Raw genomic sequence first — 18848 nt, 5'->3', positions numbered from 1 at the left:
TATACTGCCTCTATACAAGGACATCACTAGACCCACTGAAATCAGTGGGACTTAAGTTAACCATGACTAACTTAACAGCCATTTATTTCCAAGGGGCTATTCTAAGTATGACTGAGACTGGATCCAGCCCAATATCTTGTAGTGGTGAATTCTGCAAGTTAATTCTGGCAATGAAGGAATATTTTTCACCATTACATCCCCATTTCAAAATCAGCTTGGCTATGGAATACAGCACATAAAAATGACTGCTTTGCTCCTTAGTAATCTATCATGCATGTTGGTTTTGCAGTATGTCGTGACCAGATTTCCAGTCAATATGAGCAGGCTTTGAGTGACACATCTCAGGTATACAAACATCACACAATATGGATTGCAAACATCTAGTATATATCACTGCAACTAGTTAAAGACGGATGTCTTAAAGATATCCAAGCATTATTGGCCTATATACTGGGAAAGATAGAAGGCAAAAGGAGAAGGGGACAGCAGAGGATGAGATGGCTAGATAGCATCACCGATGCAATGAATATGAACTTGAGCAAACTCCGGGAGAGAGCGGAGGACAGAAGGCCTGGCGTGGTATGGTCCATGGGGTCACAAAGAGTCGGACACGACTTAACGACTGAACAACAATTAAATACTAATGATCAGAATTATCTTCTTTCAATTTCCCACTGGTTAGAATATCCATAAAGATTTAATTTGGATGCTATTATATTATGCAAAACCACTTCAAGCAGTTTTTTTTTTTCTTATTTCATTTTTAAAGCATATTGTATCTGGAAAGCATGCTAGACTTAAAAAAAAAAATTCATTAGCACTGTAATAAAACTGTCATTTTTTCCAATTGCAAATTAATATTAATGAGATGTTATTTTGCTAAATTTTATATAAACTACTTCACTATAGAGGATGGTATAGAGGATTAGGGGGGCTTTTAAGAAATGGAATGCCCAAAAGCCTTTCTCCTTGCCTTCAGCTCAGCAGTTCCAAATTGATTTCTTTTTGTATTCAGGAACTTTACGGTATCTCCTGCTTCACCCTGGGGCACATCAAGTTATTACAAAGATGAAGCATGCAGCCATTTTTTAGCTGAAGAAATAATGCTACAAAATGAAGGCAACATTTCAGCACTCATTTCTTTCTCACTCTGTTTTAGGGAGTTTTAACTATTCCATTAGTTCCTTGTTACTTGTTTATTAAAAAAACAAAATGAAACGAAAAAGCATTCGATTTCTATGGTAGTTGGGCTGTGTTTTTGCTTTTTTTCTATTTTTGCACATATATTCACCTTGACTCTTGCAGCTGAAAAAAGGCAATCCTGCATTCAACACTCTATTAATGTTTATTGCCCTAGGGTGCATGAAAATAAAACACACACTTTTTAATACTGATTGTAAAATGTCCATCACTCCCAGCAGACCTACAATGGTCTTGAAGGCAATGCTCCATTTAGCCTTTAATTTAAGGTCGTGTAAAATTTAACTATTTGTGATATACTTTGAACATCTAAGTGTAGGAACAGTTCTTAAAAAATGTGCTTCCTTTTTTGAAGGGTAAGGTAACAAAAAGTTAAAAATCATCATTTTAGAATTCAAAAAGGCCAATTATTAAAATGACAGATGGCAGGAAAGGAAAGGAGATTAAATCTATGTTCTTTGACCTTATCTTCAAGAAATGAATCTCACAAACAATTATGTATCCCAAAAATATATAACAAGAAAACGAAAGAAATATTTAGGGACTTAAGAATATTTAAGATAGTTTAGTTTTGCTTGCATTCAGAAACGTCACATGTAAACACATACAGGATGGATACCTTTCGACATAATCCAAGAGCCTGGAGCAATGGTTGGAAGCAGGGGCATCATGGCCTCCAACGGCATAGAGGAAACCGTCACAGGTAGCCACTCCGACACCTCCTCTTCTCTTACACATTGGAGCACACATGTTCCATTTGTTTGTGTGGGGATCATAATACTCCATAGAACTCAAACAAGAACTTCCATCTCGTCCTCCAACTGAGTATAACCTAAAATAAACAGGATACCATTATTACGCATAATGGGAAGTAATAAAAAACAAATATTGTAAATGGAGAAACTTTAAGATGAGAATTCTCTCAAGTGCTTCTTTCTTCTCATTTCCCATGTGTATCACTCTCATCCACCATCAGAATCATCAGAATCATTCCCACTAATTTAGGTAATGTCACGCCTAACACTTAGGAACCAAAATGGGCCCACCACCCTAAAATATGGTAGTTTCTGCATACTTCCTGGGTATTCAGAAGTATATTACTTTATACATTACTCTCTCTCTCTCTCTCTCTCTATATATATATATATATATATATAAAAGAAAGACCTTAAATGGCTGGACAAGGGCCTATTCGTAGAAACCTGAACCTACAGAATGTTAAGAGTAACTGAATCACAAAATGTTAAGGGTGTCATCTGATGATGATGGTGGTGGCTTGCTCAAGACCCTAACAGCTTATAATATTCTTGGGGGGGCTGGGGGGGCAGCTATGTACACCATGAGGTTAAAACACTCTCCTCCCCATGTCATCCACGGAGGTTTCAGAGAAAGGAAAGGAAAAAAGGAAAGCTGGAAACCTCTAGGAACATCCCTTTGCCCGGATGATATAAAGCAATAAAGCACTCATGTTTGGGTGTGGCATGCAAGCCACAAACCTGAAACCTTTAATGTTATAGCATACTGGGGGAAATTTCAGGAAGGTGGGAAAGTCATATGTGGCCTTTTTCTTTACCACCTACCTAAAACCTCCCTCCCTCCTCTTGACCCCCCAATAGCTTATAGCAGGGGTTCTCAAACTTTTTACCCTTAAGGGCCCCTTGAGAGAGCTGAACATGACTGAGGTCCACAGTCACAAAATGGTAGTGCAGAGGTGGAGAGTCACAAAATGGTGGCAGAGGGGGCAGAATTTGGCATTATCAGCTGGCAATTGCTGATATAATTTTATCTTAATACTGCAGTCCTCTCTTCTGTCATTTCTTCTCCCCTCACACTTCATTTGTAACCTTTCCCTCCACATTGTCAACTTTTTAAATCCCTCTGCTGTAGGTACTGGGTGGGCTGCAGCATAGAGGCCCACCTTAAAGTGGGCTGAGACCCACTGATGTCCCCAGACCACAGTTTGAGAAATACTGGCTTATAATATCCTACAGGCAGTGAAGTAGGATTAGGGTAGGATGCATGCCATGAGATTCAAAAAAGAAATGGTAAAAAGGTCACATTTTCTTTTTCCAGAAACGTCCTTCCATGTCACAGGATGGATGAATCTGTCAGTTTAGCTCTCTCCCACATTTAAACTTTTAAAATCTCGAGTTCTTCCCATCTCACTTATGAAGGAATTTGCCAATTTGCCATAAGACCATTTATACGTTCTTATAAAAACAACAACCAACGGAATGAAGTTCTCACCCATGCCTTCGCTCCTGCTGCTATATAACAGTAAAGCATTTGGGTTCAGGCCTGACATCCAGCCCTGAACCTGAGCCCTTAGCAATATATGAAGCAGCAAGATTCAGTTACAGGAGGGTGGAAGAGAGAGAGAGAAAAAAAGATGTCCCTTTTCTCTCTCCTGAAACCCTCCCCTCCTGGCTTCAGTCCTCAGCACTTCTAGCTACAAAGGATCTCAGGTATCATGGCTAGGAAGGACCTTTCTCTGAGACCATGACTGATTACAACAGTGACTCAACACAGAGTCATATATTCAGAAAGGCAAATCTGAGTTTGTTGCCAAGTGTACACTTAACAGGGAGCTGTTGGAATACATGCGCTTGTTGCATTCACACATTATATTTTCAGGTATATATTTCAAACATTGTATGGTGTACATCTCAAAGACTGTAAATGCCTGATGGTGTGACCCATCAAAAAATAAATTAAAAAGATGGTAGACTTTGAAAACCAGTTTAGAATGTTCTGAACTCTAGTGTCCAGGAAAACAGAAAAGAAAGAAAAAAAACACCTTACAAACTGCTGCGGAATTTAGAAAAGTGTCATATAATTAGAACATAACTCAAACCATCTGATTTATAACTCCTCTTAAACATCCTGGCTGAGGGGCTGATATAACTTCACTGCATCCCATCACTGCATAACATCACTGGCAAATTTAAGCAAATTTCAGTTTTATTCATGAACATCTAAGGTTGCAACTCCTTCCGGTCAAACTGGAATTCATCTTTTACTTAGTGGGTCTGGTAAGTCACAAGAGTGCCCCTAAACAGGAAGCCTACTTGACTACTTTTCAGTGAACCCAATGGCCACAAACTAGAGGGAAGAGCACAATCTTTGCTAGTACAGGGGATGCTGGAACACCCACTTCATCCTTTCTCAGCAGCAGCGGCATTGGTAATAGAAGCCTCGGCAGACACAATCTAATAATAATTCTTGCTCTGGCATAGGTCAGAGGAACTAAATGTCTGAATACAGGAGAAACACAGCCTGATGAAAGCTACTAATAACCAGGAGTTAGGGGCAGCTTCTGTTCCTTGGTAGCAGCAATGAAGATGACTTCCAGTACTAGTGCAAAATGATTATATTATCATTGCTTTATACCAGCTGATAGAAGCCTATGTAAAAGCAAGGAACAGGCCTTCTCCCCACAACTCACAGTCTTCCTGCCTGACCCAGGCAAGAGGTCTAGGCAGTGGGCTTTGCCACTCAGGACTGGGTGCATGGGTTTGCCTATGCAATTTTTCTTGTGGCTTTCATACATTCTGCTAATATGCTGAAACAAGCCAGTCATCAGAATGGCAGTCATAGAGCTTGAAAGCAAATGTTTGCAACGCTGCTTGTGACTAGCTGTTCACAAATAATTCATAAGCTGAAAATGTTATGTGTCTAAACCACTTCCCAACTAAGCCTGAAAAGAGATTTTAAAAATAAATCCCTCTTGCATGTGGAAGGTGCCATTTGGCTACATAAAAACTGGTACTCAATGCATCCAGAGTTAGTAGAGTGATGTTGGGGGGGGGGGGGCAGGCTGGGACCAAGCAGGAGTAGATTGCCTAAGGCCACCTAGTGAGTCTGTGGCAGATGTAAAATGCAAATCACTTCCTCTTTCATAGCTTAGGCTGCAAGCCTATACCACTTATCTGGGAGTAAGCCCCACTGAACTCACTGGGGCTTGCTTCCGAGTAGACATGTGTACCATTGCACTGTAAACTACTTGCACTGTATCAGCTCTCAGTTTAACTGCTGGCTGCAGGACATTAGTATTCAACTATATTCCTGTGTGACATGCTTCGTTACAGAATACCAGAGGGTTACATGCCATTTAGGATAGTTTTTATACATAGATATGTAGGGGGGGGGGATCCTTTAGAACTCCTTAGTATTGCAGTGGTGACAGTAACTAAGGTTTCAAATCCATTTGGAAAGATGCTTGAGGGCAAATAAAACATAATTGGTTCCACCCCACATAAGTGCACAAGAGAAAATTATTCTGATTGCAATCTAACAATGTTGACACACCAATGCATTTCTTCTAAGAATTCTTTCACAGTTTGTTGCCCATTGTACATTGCAGAGGGATTGAGAATAACACAATTTATAGAAACGTGGACCGTTTTAGAGTCCAAGCATTGAGCAATTTGGGATACAAAACCTCGTATCAGTGAAGGAATTATTCACTTGGAAGCTTTTATTATCCTAAACACTTCATGAATTCTGAGCTAGTTAAATGTACACTTAAGGTTTCATTGTTAATGAAGCTGTGTTCTACTACTCCTACTTATCATCTGACTGTATGGCATTTTGAGTTATTTATATCAGCCTCATACTGTAAGTGCAAAGGGCATCTGAAGATTCCTGTATGGCTTGTCTCATAAAAAAAACAGTATTTTCTTACAAGTGTGCTGGTGGTCAGTAGTTTACCTGTATTCTCATTTTGATTCCAATTGTACAAGGTAACTCTGGTCAAGAAACTGGAAAGTTTTTAACATTCAGTTTATTGATTTATAAGTTAAGAATATATGTTCCGGAACCACCGGTGGGTTAAAATAAGTATTGTAGTGACTGGCATATGGATAGATACTGCTGAATGCAAGAAGAATGAACAGTCACATTGCAAAGATGATAGCCTCAAAATAGACACCCTGTTATATGTATCTATTTTAGAAGGTATAACCTGTGCAATATGGGTGTTCATTCTTCTTTTTCATACATGCCTGGCAGGTTTATGTTAACTATTATATATAATGTAATCTAAACAATAGCCAAAGGTTTCATTCAGCTGGATGGAGCACAAGTTGACAAAGTTTGCATTATATTGTCCTTGTGGCAGGCGCATAAACAGGTTCCTACTTCACCATACATATGGGATTTCTGGACTGGTGAGCACATGAACTGGCCCCAAGACCTCTAGAATAGGAAAACAAGTATGTAACAGACCTTAGTTGTCAGAAGTGTTACAGCTCCGTATAGATAGTATACTGACTTATGAGGGAGAAGACTGGCAGTAATTTGCACTGCTCAAGAGAGAAAGCACTAAAAATGATGCTTGAGAAAGCTCAGTGTACTTGCCTAATTAACAAAGGGATCCTATGCATGTTTATTTGGAAGTAAGTCCTACTATGCTCAATGGGTGTACTCAGAGGTAAGTGCATTTACAGTTAGAGGAAGGATGGGATATAAAGGTAATACATAAAACCAATATGTATGCAAGATATAAAAACAGTTGAATTGGCTCTTTTTCCTTCTGAGTTTTCATTTAGCAGAAATGTATTCATATTTCACAATGGATTGTTCTTATCTCTGCACCGTAAACACAGTAACAAGGCAAACTACTGAATTATATTGCAAAAATTGAGAGGGATTCATTCCATTAATAAGCCAAGAGTTACTTGTCAAGCTACCTCTCACAACAACTTGTTTCCTTACATCGTGGTGGCTAGTGTACTTATTTGTGCTTGGTTTTGTAAGCAAACATTTCTTCTGCCTGTCTTATTTCACAAGAGATCATTAACTAACTCATGAAATTGTTTTGCACTAGGCAGTGGAATGTCAGTGATATTATTCTTTGGCAGATCAATCATTTTAGACATAACATTCACCCACTTTGTTCATTCAGTAGGCATTGATCATATTGTTTTCGATTTGGAACCTCTGAAAACATAGTTCTCTGAATACTGTACAGTCCTATGAAATATAGGGTGACTAGGTGTCCTACTTCACAGGACAGCCCTCTATTGGAAGGGCCGTAAGAGGACTGTCCTCTCTTTGAAGGTGTCCTCTATTTGAAGGGCTGTCTAATACAAGTCCAGTTAAAGACGGAGAACCATAAGAAGGGAGAGTTAACAGGGTCCGTGGACAGTGAGCACCTGGACAGCAGACTGAGCAGGGACACAGGTCATCTCATCACAGTCTTCCCCACATTGGTGAGATGTACTGTATTTCTATTTAAATTACAACAGTCATTTCCAAATTTGTATCTATATACACAGACAAGTATGTGCACATTTTATGCAGATGTCTAATCTCTCTTGTCCTCTTTTTTGGTATGGCATTCCCTCTTTTTTGGAGGGTGGCAATGCTTAAGTGACCACTTCAATTAAATAATTTCACATGATGATCCACTTTTTCCTTCCATCTCTACTGAAATAGCGGCAGATCAATAATGTACTTCAGGATCTATATTTGGATTTCAACCCATTAAAGATATTTTGGTTGATCGATCAATGGATTCATTTATTGATTAAACTAACTAAATAAAATGTCCTTATGACCAAAACTCTCAGTTTCAGGGACTTCTTGATGATGGAAGCACAATCTGATACATGTCTACTAAGAAGTAAGTTCCACTGAGTTCAATGGGGCTTCCTCTCAGGTAAATGGGCATAGGGTTATAGCCTAATATACAGAAGCCCTCATCATTGTTAGGAGGAAGGGCCTCGCTTAATATTTTCTCTTTCATTCCTCCAAACAAATAGCATTAAAAAAATTAAGTCAGTCATTCAGATGTCCAGTGACTCATATGCTTCTTCTGTAGGCAGCTCCACGTACAACAGCTAGCAAGTTTTAATTCTGCTCAGGATCTGCTCATTCAGAAATATGATATGATGTGTAGACTATACTGATCACACATAGAGCTTTTCAGGGGTTGCACACTAGGAATGTGCATTTATGAGAAACGGTGTTAAAAGATCAGGCTCACACACTGAATTATGAATGAGTCCCAATGATTCAGTTACAACTAAATGTCACCAGGAGTTTTATCATGTGAAGTACTGAAGGCAGAAAAGCAAAACACTTTGGGAACCTACAGGCATCCATAAAGAACTCCTGAATAGTGTATATTTTAAAATGCAAACAATAGCCTATTTTCTTAGGCCAAGCATCTTTAAAAGCTTAGAATCATGTCTGTCTATGATGTCTAGCAATAAAGTAAATAGATCTGTACTTCAAGACAGATTTAAGTCCATTGCAAGGGTGGAGGCAATTCACTTAAATGAAGCACCATATGATCATTAACATATTGCTGCCTTCCCAATGTTGGTGCCTTCCAGGGGTTGGATCCAGGATCTGCCTTCCTCCACAGGAAGGGCTCTACTCATAGAAGGTCCCTCCACCTGAATTTTGGGGATCACCCCCGCATCCCCACCACACCTCATCCCGTTCAAAAGGGTCTCCTGACTCCCTATGTAGCATTTTCAGGGGGATGGAGGGACTGCCATAGGAAGGAACAAGGAAGTCCATTAACAGTTGATCCAGCTTAAATCTGGATCCAACCCTACATGTTTTGGACCAGTTCTCATAGGCCCCTCTCAGCATGGCCAATGGTGAAGAATTCTGGAAGCTGGTCCAAAATACCTGGAGAGTACCAGGTTGGGGAAGGTCAACATATCGCATTAATTTGCAGCAAATGAGGCCTTGTCTTCATATGCAAAGAATGAAACAAGACAAAGTGGATTGAACCAGCTCAGAGTGGTAATGGTGGGGTTATATTTTAAATGTTCCACCTGCAGGTAAAAATGATGACGACTCATACTCCAGAGAGAAGGGTGGGTTAAACTCTTCCCCCATGATCCATTGGTTGTTTACTTGCAAGGAAGTTAAAAAAAGCAACTCATGGGAACATTTAAAAACATGGCATCCCCACCTGCAGTGCAGCACCACAGTCCGCTCTACCACCTCGGGATTCTAGCACTTCTTTCTGGTGAAGTTCAGGCCTCAATCATTCCTTCTGGAGTGAATGGCTTTATGTGTGCAGATGTCTGCTTTTTGCGATGCGGGAAAATGGGCTTGTATGACGTGCATGTGATTCATTGTTCTCATGATGATGTGGTATAATCTGGTGTTGGTTTGTTGTGTTTCAGCAGTTCCTGGTTTCATCCCAGCCCTATTCAGGCATACTGAAACTGGGTATAATAAGCATGTGAAGAGGGGAGGAATGCACTAGCCCTGCCCCTCCGTCATGTTTGTTGCCCTCTGTATGTGGAGGGTGACTTTGCAAAGAGGAGAGCCTCCTCTATCTGCGGGCGTGCTCCATGCGGATTTAGCAGTAGGCAAGGAATGGAAAACAGCATGTGGCTATGCAGATTAAGAGCAGGCCTTTTCCAGTGGGTGGTAAGATAACTGATGTGCTGCAGTAGTCATGCCACTGAGGAAAGGGTAGGGTCCTGGAAGGAGGAAAGAGGGCTGCACCCTTGGAGTGAGGGGCTGTGCCCACAATATTTTGTTTTCGTTTGGGGGAATTTTTGTAAAAATAAAGCAGACAAATGCTGAGTATGGAAAAAGACTTTCAAAGTAGCTGTTAAAAGAAGTGTGGCAGTTAGGCAGCAGACAGAGAAGTGCAAGTGAAGGGAAAAGTAAAAGAGGGCATGGGGGAAAAAACAATGAAGTGAAACAAGGAAATAAATATCACTACATATAGAAATAGATATAATAACAGTGCAGCAATTAATCTGCAAAATGGAGGGGGAAGCAAAAAGTTCAGAAAGATGATTTCCTAAAGGTATAATGTTCAGAATGATAACATGGCATGGGCAGTGGGGGAACACAACTTGGTCAGTTCATGGCAAGAACAGCTGCCCATTCCAGTTCCAGATTTAAAAGTAATTTCAGCTCTCTTTCTCCCAAGCAGCAAATACCCTTTCATAGAGCAGCCATGCAACAGAATCGTGTGCTGAACCTTATGAGAGGTTAATGCATCTGCCACAGGTTACAGAATGCAGGAACAAATTCTGTAACTACTAACTTTAAAGGAAAACCTTCCTTTAGTTTAAATGGTGCAGGATTGAGCCATAGTGTTTTACATTATATCATTATAACAATTTGCTCTTCTTTATATTAGGTATGGATATTTACTTTCCAAAAATGTTTAAAACTCGATAGGCACTCTACCAGGACATGTTATTTATAGAGTGCTCTAGTTCTTTTGCACATATTGTCCATGACCTGTATTTCTGTAGTACTCTGATGAGCACATGAAGTTCCATGTGAGCAGGGGCTGCCTTCAACTTTTCATACACCTTTTCACTGTGAGTGTGTGCAGCTTTCCCCAACACTGAAAGAGGAACAGACCAACCTCACCTCACAGGGAGGCCCATGTGCCCGGTGGAGCTCATGGAATCCAGCTGCTGGATCAGGGATGCCATTTATGTTTTGCTTCCAGGTAGCAGTACCAAAGGAGGGATGTGTAGATTCACCCCCCTGACACACACACTTAAAAAAAAAAAATAGTCCTATCACAACTCTTTCTGCTTCCCTTGAAATTTGGAAGTTTTGTTACAGCAAAACCCTTCAAATTTGCCCTCCACATTGTTCTTTAAGCAAAATTCAGTGGCAATTCTAGTTCCAAATATTGTCAGTTTTCCCCACTGTGTGAAGAGTTTCCCAAAGAGAACATCCAGCACATGCACATCCACTGCGTGAGCATCCTAGATCTTGACCCAAAAGGGGTCAAGGCTTTGTGCATTTGGGGAGCATGTTGTTCAAAGCCTTGAGGGTGCATTAGAAGAACTTGCTCTGCATTATCATTTTTTTTTTTTAATGAAATGCCCGTTTGCTTTATTTAGCTGTAATCAGTAGCTTCCCATGACATTTCATATAAACCCTGGCAGCCTGTGGAACTATAAAGAACTTGAAAGCATATCTTCTGGAGGATAAGAATGAATAAAGGGCAGAGGGGGGTTTTCTGTTGGTTCTGAAAGACAGTTATTGTGAAAGTATGAAGGACTCCTGTGGTGTGCCACAGTTGTGACTTTTGACACTTCACTCAGTGGGTGAGTGTGGTGTTTAATCAGTCAATCAGCAACAGGCTGTCTGTGTCCAGAGGCTCTATTAATGATGCTTCATTAAAAGAAGTTAAAGGTGAGCTCCTTACTTCCAAATGCATATATACAGAATTATTTAAAGGTGAAATGGAAAAAAAAAGACTCCATTCTAATGTGAATTTTAGAAACCATCATTCATTTTTAAAGTATCGTAACAGGAAGAGTTAGTAAAGGCATAATGTGCATTTCTTTGATAAAGCAGAGCTTGTAATAATTAAATCTATCAGAATAAAATGTATCCCCTTAATTTCACTTTAGATTTTATGGTCGCTCTCAGAGCAGCATTGCTCTGCTGCAAAAATTAGGTGAGTAAATACACTGTGAAAGTGCAGTGCTTTCAGAACACCCAACTCCTTATTAGTAATGTTTTGTACGGCAGCAAATTATTTAAGAAGCTAGTGCACTCTGGCTGTCTCATATATTTCCAGTTGCTAGGCGTCATGATCACACTTCCACCCAAGACCTGGACCAAGTCACTCCCAACATGAGGGCCTCCCATGGATCCACTTGAAACAGCCAGTGCCCTACCCCCACCCCACCCCCCAAAGCAGGAATAGCACTCTGTGTGAAAGACCACTGGATGCTCCATGATGATAAGGTGTAGGAGGGCCTCTGCTTGAAGTAAATGGCCTGGCCACATCACAATGATGTGGTGGAGTGGCAGAGAGTTACACGGGAATCCTATGAGAAGCCTCCATAATCTACTCATTAGTTGTGGTGGTGGAAATTGCCTTATGTTCAGAGTTGAGTCAACATCAATATTTCTATAACAGAGACAGGCAACTTGTGGCCCTCCAGATGTTGTTGGACTGCAACTTACATCATCCCTCATTTGTTATGCTGGCTGGGGCTGATGGGAGTTGCAGTCCAAAAGCATTAGGAGGGCCACAAATTTCCCACCCCTGTTCTACAACATCAAGTACTATATCCAATGTTAGCCTAACTTAAGTTCCATTCATTTCTAATGCTCTAAGTATGACTAACGCTGGATGCAACTGTAAAAGAGGACACATTCCTAACAACAACGAGGAACATGGAAATGTGAAAATAAGATTGTTACTGCTCTTACTTTTGTTAGCAGCATAAAGCTTTTATGTACTTAATTGAGAGTGAAAGGAGGGGGAGAAATAAAGAGGCGAGATGCAGATATGCAGTGTAAAACCTGGGCCATATTTATTCAAAGAACTACGAAGGGGATGACCTGTGCGGCCTTCTAACCTATGCCAGCAACTAGCCAGGCAGTGTATCGGGCAAGCCGTCGTATCCCTGTTGAAAGGTATCTAGAAAATTGCCACCCCACATTTCAGGTTGGGAAGCCTTCCCTTGTCTTCCCTTCCCTCCCAGATCCGCAAAACTCCGAGTGGGTGAGGTGAGTTAGCCTCGGAGGCAATCTTTATCTCCCCACTGGGTCTCATAGCTCTTAGCAAGAAGCCTCAGGCATTACCTGTCACCATTAAGGTACCTCAGAATGCTCACCAAACTTGCCCCTATTAAAGGTGCCCACACATGCCTGCCATGAATGTGACTGAATCAACCTAACAATCAACTTAAACCACATCAACCTATGAACCCATCCCCACTTACAGTGTAGAGTTGGGAAAAAGACTCATTGCCCAGGCCAATCAAACAATGAGCCAAAAATTCCTGTTGTTGTTCAGTCATTCAGTCGTGTCCGACTCTTCGTGACCCCATGGTAGGGGTGGACGAAAGTCACTTACCTTTTCTCGCAGCTTGTTCGCGGTGGGGGGGGAGCTCTTCGCTGCTCCCCCCACGAAGTTCAGGCTGGGGGGGGGAGGCTTCCCGCCTCGCCCGGCCGAAATTCAGGCCGGGGGGGAGGCTTCCCACCTCGCCCGGCCGAAATTCAGGCCGGGGAGGAGGCTTGCCGCCTCGCCCGGCCGCGAACACGAAAGTAAAAAAAAAAACAAAAAACACGTCCCCTGATAGGCTACGTGACGATTCACGTAGCCTATCATGGCTAGATCTGCAAAGTCAGCCGTGATAGGCTACGTGAATCGTCACGTAGCCTATTACGGGTGACTTTAAAAAAAAAAAGCATGTACGCGAATGGCGGCCCCCATAGGGAGCCGCCATTCACGTTCCTTATTTAGTCGTTTTTTACTTTATAAAAGTAAAAAAAAAAACGCCCCCATGACAGGCTACGTGACGATTAACGTAGCCTATCACGGCTGACTTTGCAAATCTAGCTGTGATAGGCTACGTGAATCGTCACGTAGCCTATCAGGGGACGTGTTTTTTTTTTTTCTTTTATTGCAATGGCGGCGGTGGCAGCCGGTCGAAAGACTGGCTGCCGCTCCCGCCCTGCTCGAACACCCGACGAACCACCAGCCGGACCCGCCGCCGGGAGGGACATTCAGGGAAGGTAAGTCCCGTCCCGGGGGGGGGGTGAGGAGGATTTCTCCCCGAAACCTGTTCGGGGGGCCGAACACGTTGGCGCTCGGCCCCCTGAAGTTTCGGGGAGAAATTCTCTGCCATCCCTACCCCATGGACCATAGCACGCCAGGCCTTCCTGTCCTGTGCTCTCTTCCGGAGTGTGCTCAAGTCCATTTTCATTGCATCAGTGATGCTATCTAGCCATCTCATCCTCTGCCATCCCCTCCTCCTTTTGCCTTTAGTCTTTCCCAGCATCAGGGTCTTTTCCAGAGAGTTTTCTCTTCGCATTAGGTGGCCAAAATATTTGAGCTTCAGCTTCAGTATCTGTCCTTCCAATGAGCACTCAGGGTTGATTTCCTTTAGGATGGACTGACTTGACCTCCTTGCAGTCCAGGGGACTCGTAAGAGTCTTCTCCAGCACCACAGTTCGAAAGCATCAATTCTTCGGCGCTCAGCCTTCCTTATAGTCCAGCTCTCACAGCCATACATTACTACTGGGAAAACCATAGCTTTGATTATGCGGCCCTTTGTTGGCAAGGTGATGTCTCTGCTTCTTACTATGCTGTCTAGGTTGGCCATAGCTTTCCTCCCAAGGAGCAAGCATCTTTTAATTTCATGGCTACAGTCACCGTCTGTGGTGATCTTGGAGCCCAAGAAAGTAAAATCTGTCACTGCTTCCATTTCTTCCCCTTCTATATGCCAGGAAGTGATGGGGCCAGATGCCATGATCTTCGTTTTTTTAATGTTGAGTTTCAAACCCGCTTTTGCACTCTCCTCTTTCACCCACAACAAGAGGCTCTTTAGATCCTCTTTGCTTTCTGCCATTAGGGTGGTATCGTCTGCATATCGGAGGTTGTTGATAATTCTCCCAGCTATCTTAATTCCGACCAGTGATTCATCCAACCTGGCGTTTCTCATGATGTACTCTGCATATAAGTTAAATAAGCAGGGTGACAATATGCAGCCTTGTCGTACTCCTTTCCAATTTTGAACCACTCGGTTGTTCCATGTCCGGTTCTTACTGTTGCTTCTTGACCCTCGTACAGGTTTCTCAGGAGACAGGTAAGGTGGTCTGGTACTCCCATCACTTTAAGAGTTTGCCACAGTTTGTTGTGATCCACACAATCAAAGGCTTTAGCGTAGTCAATGAAGCAGAAACAGACGTTTTTCTGGAATTCTCTTGCTTTCTCCATGATCCAGCGAATGTTGGCGATTTGATCTCTAGTTCCTCTGCCTCTTCAAAACCTAGCTTGTACTTCTGGTAGTTCTCGGTTCGCATACTGCTGAAGCCTAGCTTGTAGGATTTTGAGCATCACCTTGCTGGCATGTGAAATGAGTGCAATTGTGCGGTAGTTTGAACTCTCTTTGGCATTGCCCTTCTTTGGAATTGGAATGTAAACTGACCTTTTCCAGTCTTGCGGACATTTTTGAGTGTTCCAAATTTGTTGGCATATTGAGTGCAGCACTTTAACAGCATCATCTTTTAGGATTTTAAATAGCTCAGCTGGAATACTGTCATCTCTGCTAGCTTTGTTGTTACTAATGCTTCCTAAGGCCCACTTGACTTCACCCTCTAGGATGTCCGGCTCAAGTTCAGTGACCGCACTATCATGGCTATCAGGGACATTCAGATCTTTCCTGTATAGTTCTTCTGTGTATTCTTTCCACCTCGTCTTAATCTCATCTGCTTCTGTTAGGTCCCTGCCTTCTTTGTCCATTATCATGCCCATCTTTGCACAAAACGTTCCCTTGAGATCCCTGATTTTCTTGAAGAGATCTCTAGTCTTTCCCATTCTGTTGTTTTCCTCGATTTCTTTGCATTGTTCATTTAAGAAGGCCTTCTTGTCTCTCCTTGCTATTCTCTGGAACTCTGCATTCAGTTGGATATATCTTCCCCTTTCTCCCTTGCTTTTCGCTTCCCTTCTTTCCTCAGCTACTTGTAAAGCCTCATCAGACAGCCACTTGGCTTTCTTGCATTTCTTTTTCTTTGGGATGGTTTTTGTTGCTGCCTCCTGAACAATGTTACGGACCTCCGTCCATAGTTCCTCAGGCACTCTGTCTATCAGGTCTAATCCCTTAAATCTATTCCTCACCTCCACTGTATATTCATAAGGGATATGATTTAGGTCATACCTGAATGGTTTAGTGGTTTTCCCTACGTTCCTCAATTTAAGCCGAAATTTTGCAATAAGAAGCTCATGATCTGAGCCACAGTCAGCTCCAGGTCTTGTTTTTACTGACTGTATAGAGCTTCTCCATCTTTGGCTGCAAAGGACATAATCAATCTGATTTCGATATTGACCATCTGGTGATGTCCATGTGTAGAGTCATCTCTTGTGCTGTTGGAAAAGAGTGTTTGCTATGATCAGCGTGTTCTCTTGGCAAAACTCTATTAGCTTTTGTCCTGCTTCATTTTGTACACCAAGGCCATGCCTGCCTGTTATCCCATTGATTTCTTGACTTCCTACTTTAGCATTCCAATCCCCTATGATGAAGAGGACATCTTTTTTTGGTGTTAGTTCTAGAAGGTGTTGTAGGTCTTCATAGAACCGATCAACCTCAGCTTCTTCAACATCAGTGGTTGGGGCATAGACTTGAATTACTGTGATGTTGAATGGTTTGCCTTGGATTCGTACTGAGATCATTCTATCATTTTTAAGATTGTACCCCAGTACTGCTTTTCCCACCTTTTTGTTGACTATGAGTGCTACTCCATTTCTTCTCAGGGATTCTTGCCCACAGTAGTAGATATGATGGTCACCTGAATTAAATTCGCCCATGCCTGTCCATTTTAGTTCGCTGATTCCCAAGATGTCGATGTTCAATCTTGCCATCTCATGTTTGACCACCTCTAGCTTACCTTGATTCATTGATCTTACATTCCAGGTTCCTAAACAATATTGTTCTTTACAGCATTGGATTTTCTTTTCACCACCAGACACATCCACAGTTGAGTGTCCTTTCGGCTTTGGCCCAGCTGCTTCCTACTTGGCCCCCAAAAGGTGACTAGCAAAGCCCAAACTACACACAGGGAGGGCTGTGATTCAAAGAGCCTAAGGGGAGGGACTCGCAGGCTAGCATCACCCCGTAAGCCCCTCCCCTCGGCAACACTCTCTGCATGGATATGCAGACCTCATCCAGGCCTTCACCTCTTCCTCCCCCCACACCCGCAATGTCCTCCCTATGCCAAGGCAAGCCAGGCATGGGGGAAGGTACTTCTGCTAAAAGCCATGCAATTTATATTTTATGGAGAAAAAGAATGTTTAAACCATGATTTCATTCAACCATTTAAAAACTTTAATTGGGATACCTAATAAATGAGATGGTTTAAGGCAGCTTTTGATGCCATCAACCATAGTATCCTTCTGGGCTGCCTCTCTGGGATGGGACTTGGAGGCACTGTTTTACAGTGGCTCCATTCCTTCTTGGAGGGGCAAACCCAGAAGGTGGTGCTGGGGGACTTCTGTTCAACTCCCTGGCCATCGGCCTGTGGAGTTCCTCTGGGTTCCGTTTTGTCCCCCTTGCTATTTAACATATACATGAAACTACTGGGAGAGGTTGTCTGGAGTTTTGGGGTACAGTTTCACCAGTAGGCTGATGACACCTAACTCTACTTTTCCTTTCCATTTAATTCCAAGGAAGCTGTTGCGGTACTAAACTGGTGTCTCTCCACAGTAATGGACTGGATGAGGGTAAACAAATTGAGGCTTAATCCAGACAAGACAGAGGTGCTCCTGGTCAGTTGAAAGGTAGATCAGGGAATATGAATCCAGCTTGTGCTGGATGGGGTTACACTCCCCCTGAAAACACAGGTTCACAGCTTGGGTGTACTTCTGGATTCAGCCCTGATCCTGGATGCCCAGGTTTCAGCGGTGGCCAGGAGTGCATTTGCACAGTTAAAGCTAGTGCACCAGCTGCACCCATTCCTTGAGATGTCTGACTTGGCCACAGTGACACATGCCTTAGTTACATCCCTTTTGGATTTCTGTAATGTGCTCTATGTGGGGCTGCCTCTGAAGAGTGTTCGTAGAAATGTACGAATCTCACTTACCTTTTCACGGAATTTTTTGCAGTGGGGGAGGAAGGCACTCCGTCCCTCCGCCCGGAATCCTCAACGGGGGGGGGGGGAGGCGATCCAGTCCTCCCCTCTGGAATCCTGCCCGGCCAGCTCTGCGGAGCAGCTGGCCAGGGCTGTCCGCAGCCGGATTTGCATCTGCCATTTGTGTCCAGACAGGCTGCCATGATAGGCTACGTAACTATTTATGTAGCCTATCATGGCTAACCCCAAAAAGAAAAAAAAGAAAAAACCAGTGTACAAAAAATGGCGGCGGCTACAGCTGCCGCCATTAGCGTTCCCTATTTTTCACCGTTCTAGCCTATGTAAATATTTATGTAGGCTATTACGGCGAAAAAAAGGGGGGAATGCAAATAGCACCCACTACGCTATTTGCGTTCCCCTTTTTTTCGCCATAATAGCCTACGTAAATATTTACATAGGCAAGAACGGCGAAAAATAGGGAACGCAAATGGCAGCTGCTGTAGCCACTGCCATTTGCGTATGCTGGTTTTTTTCTTTTTCTTTTTGGGGTTAGCCGTGATAGGCTACATAAATAGTTACGTAGCCTATCACAGCTGCAAGAACCCCAATGGCGGCAGCAGCAGCCCAGCCGCAGCCGGCCAGGAGACCAGCTGCTGGAGCCGCTGCCACCGGAACCACCACCACCGCATCCGCCGCATCAGCCCCAGGTAAGTTCCGTCCTGGGGGATTCCACAGGGGTGCGGGGGGGGCAGGAGGCCATTCCGCCACAGATTCCAGGGGGGCGGATTCTAAAGAATCCGGCCTCACTGGAATCCATGGTGGAATTCTCTGCCATCCTTAAGTGTTCAGAAACTTCAGCTGGTTCAAAGAGCTGCTGCCAGACTGTTGACTGGAGCTGGCTATAGGGAGCATACAACTCCCCTGCTAAAAAAGCTCCACTTTTCCAGTCTGTTTCCGGGCACAATTCAAAGTGCTGGTCATGACCTATAAAGCACTATACAGCTTGGGTCCAGGTTATCTGAAAGACTGTATTCTCCCTTATGAGCCTGCTCATGCCCTGAGATCTTCAGGGGATGCTCTTGTCGCGGTCCTGCCACCGTCACAAGCTC

General features: G+C 42.9%; 1 protein-coding gene across 2 annotated transcripts in view; it reads right to left on the bottom strand.

Annotated features, from left to right (window-relative positions):
* Positions 1-18848, bottom strand: part of LOC146350380 (kelch-like protein 1) — a 65360-nt gene that overhangs the window by 7636 nt on the left and 38876 nt on the right. The window contains exon 3 of one of the 2 annotated variants that reach the window (XM_084841835.1): positions 1820-2032. In XM_084841835.1, coding sequence (XP_084697961.1) covers positions 1820-2032 — 213 coding nt within the window. Of the gene's footprint in view, positions 1-1819; positions 2033-18848 lie in introns of those variants that run through there. The other variant, XM_084841836.1, reaches the window with a different exon arrangement.

The sequence above is a fragment of the Heloderma suspectum genome, chromosome 3, assembly GCF_057233095.1.
Source record: "Heloderma suspectum isolate Gila_16-S chromosome 3, 16-S_ref, whole genome shotgun sequence".
NCBI classification, from domain to species: domain Eukaryota; kingdom Metazoa; phylum Chordata; class Lepidosauria; order Squamata; family Helodermatidae; genus Heloderma; species Heloderma suspectum.
Note: the sequence above shows the minus strand (reverse complement) of the source record. Positions and strands in the feature narration are given on the sequence as shown.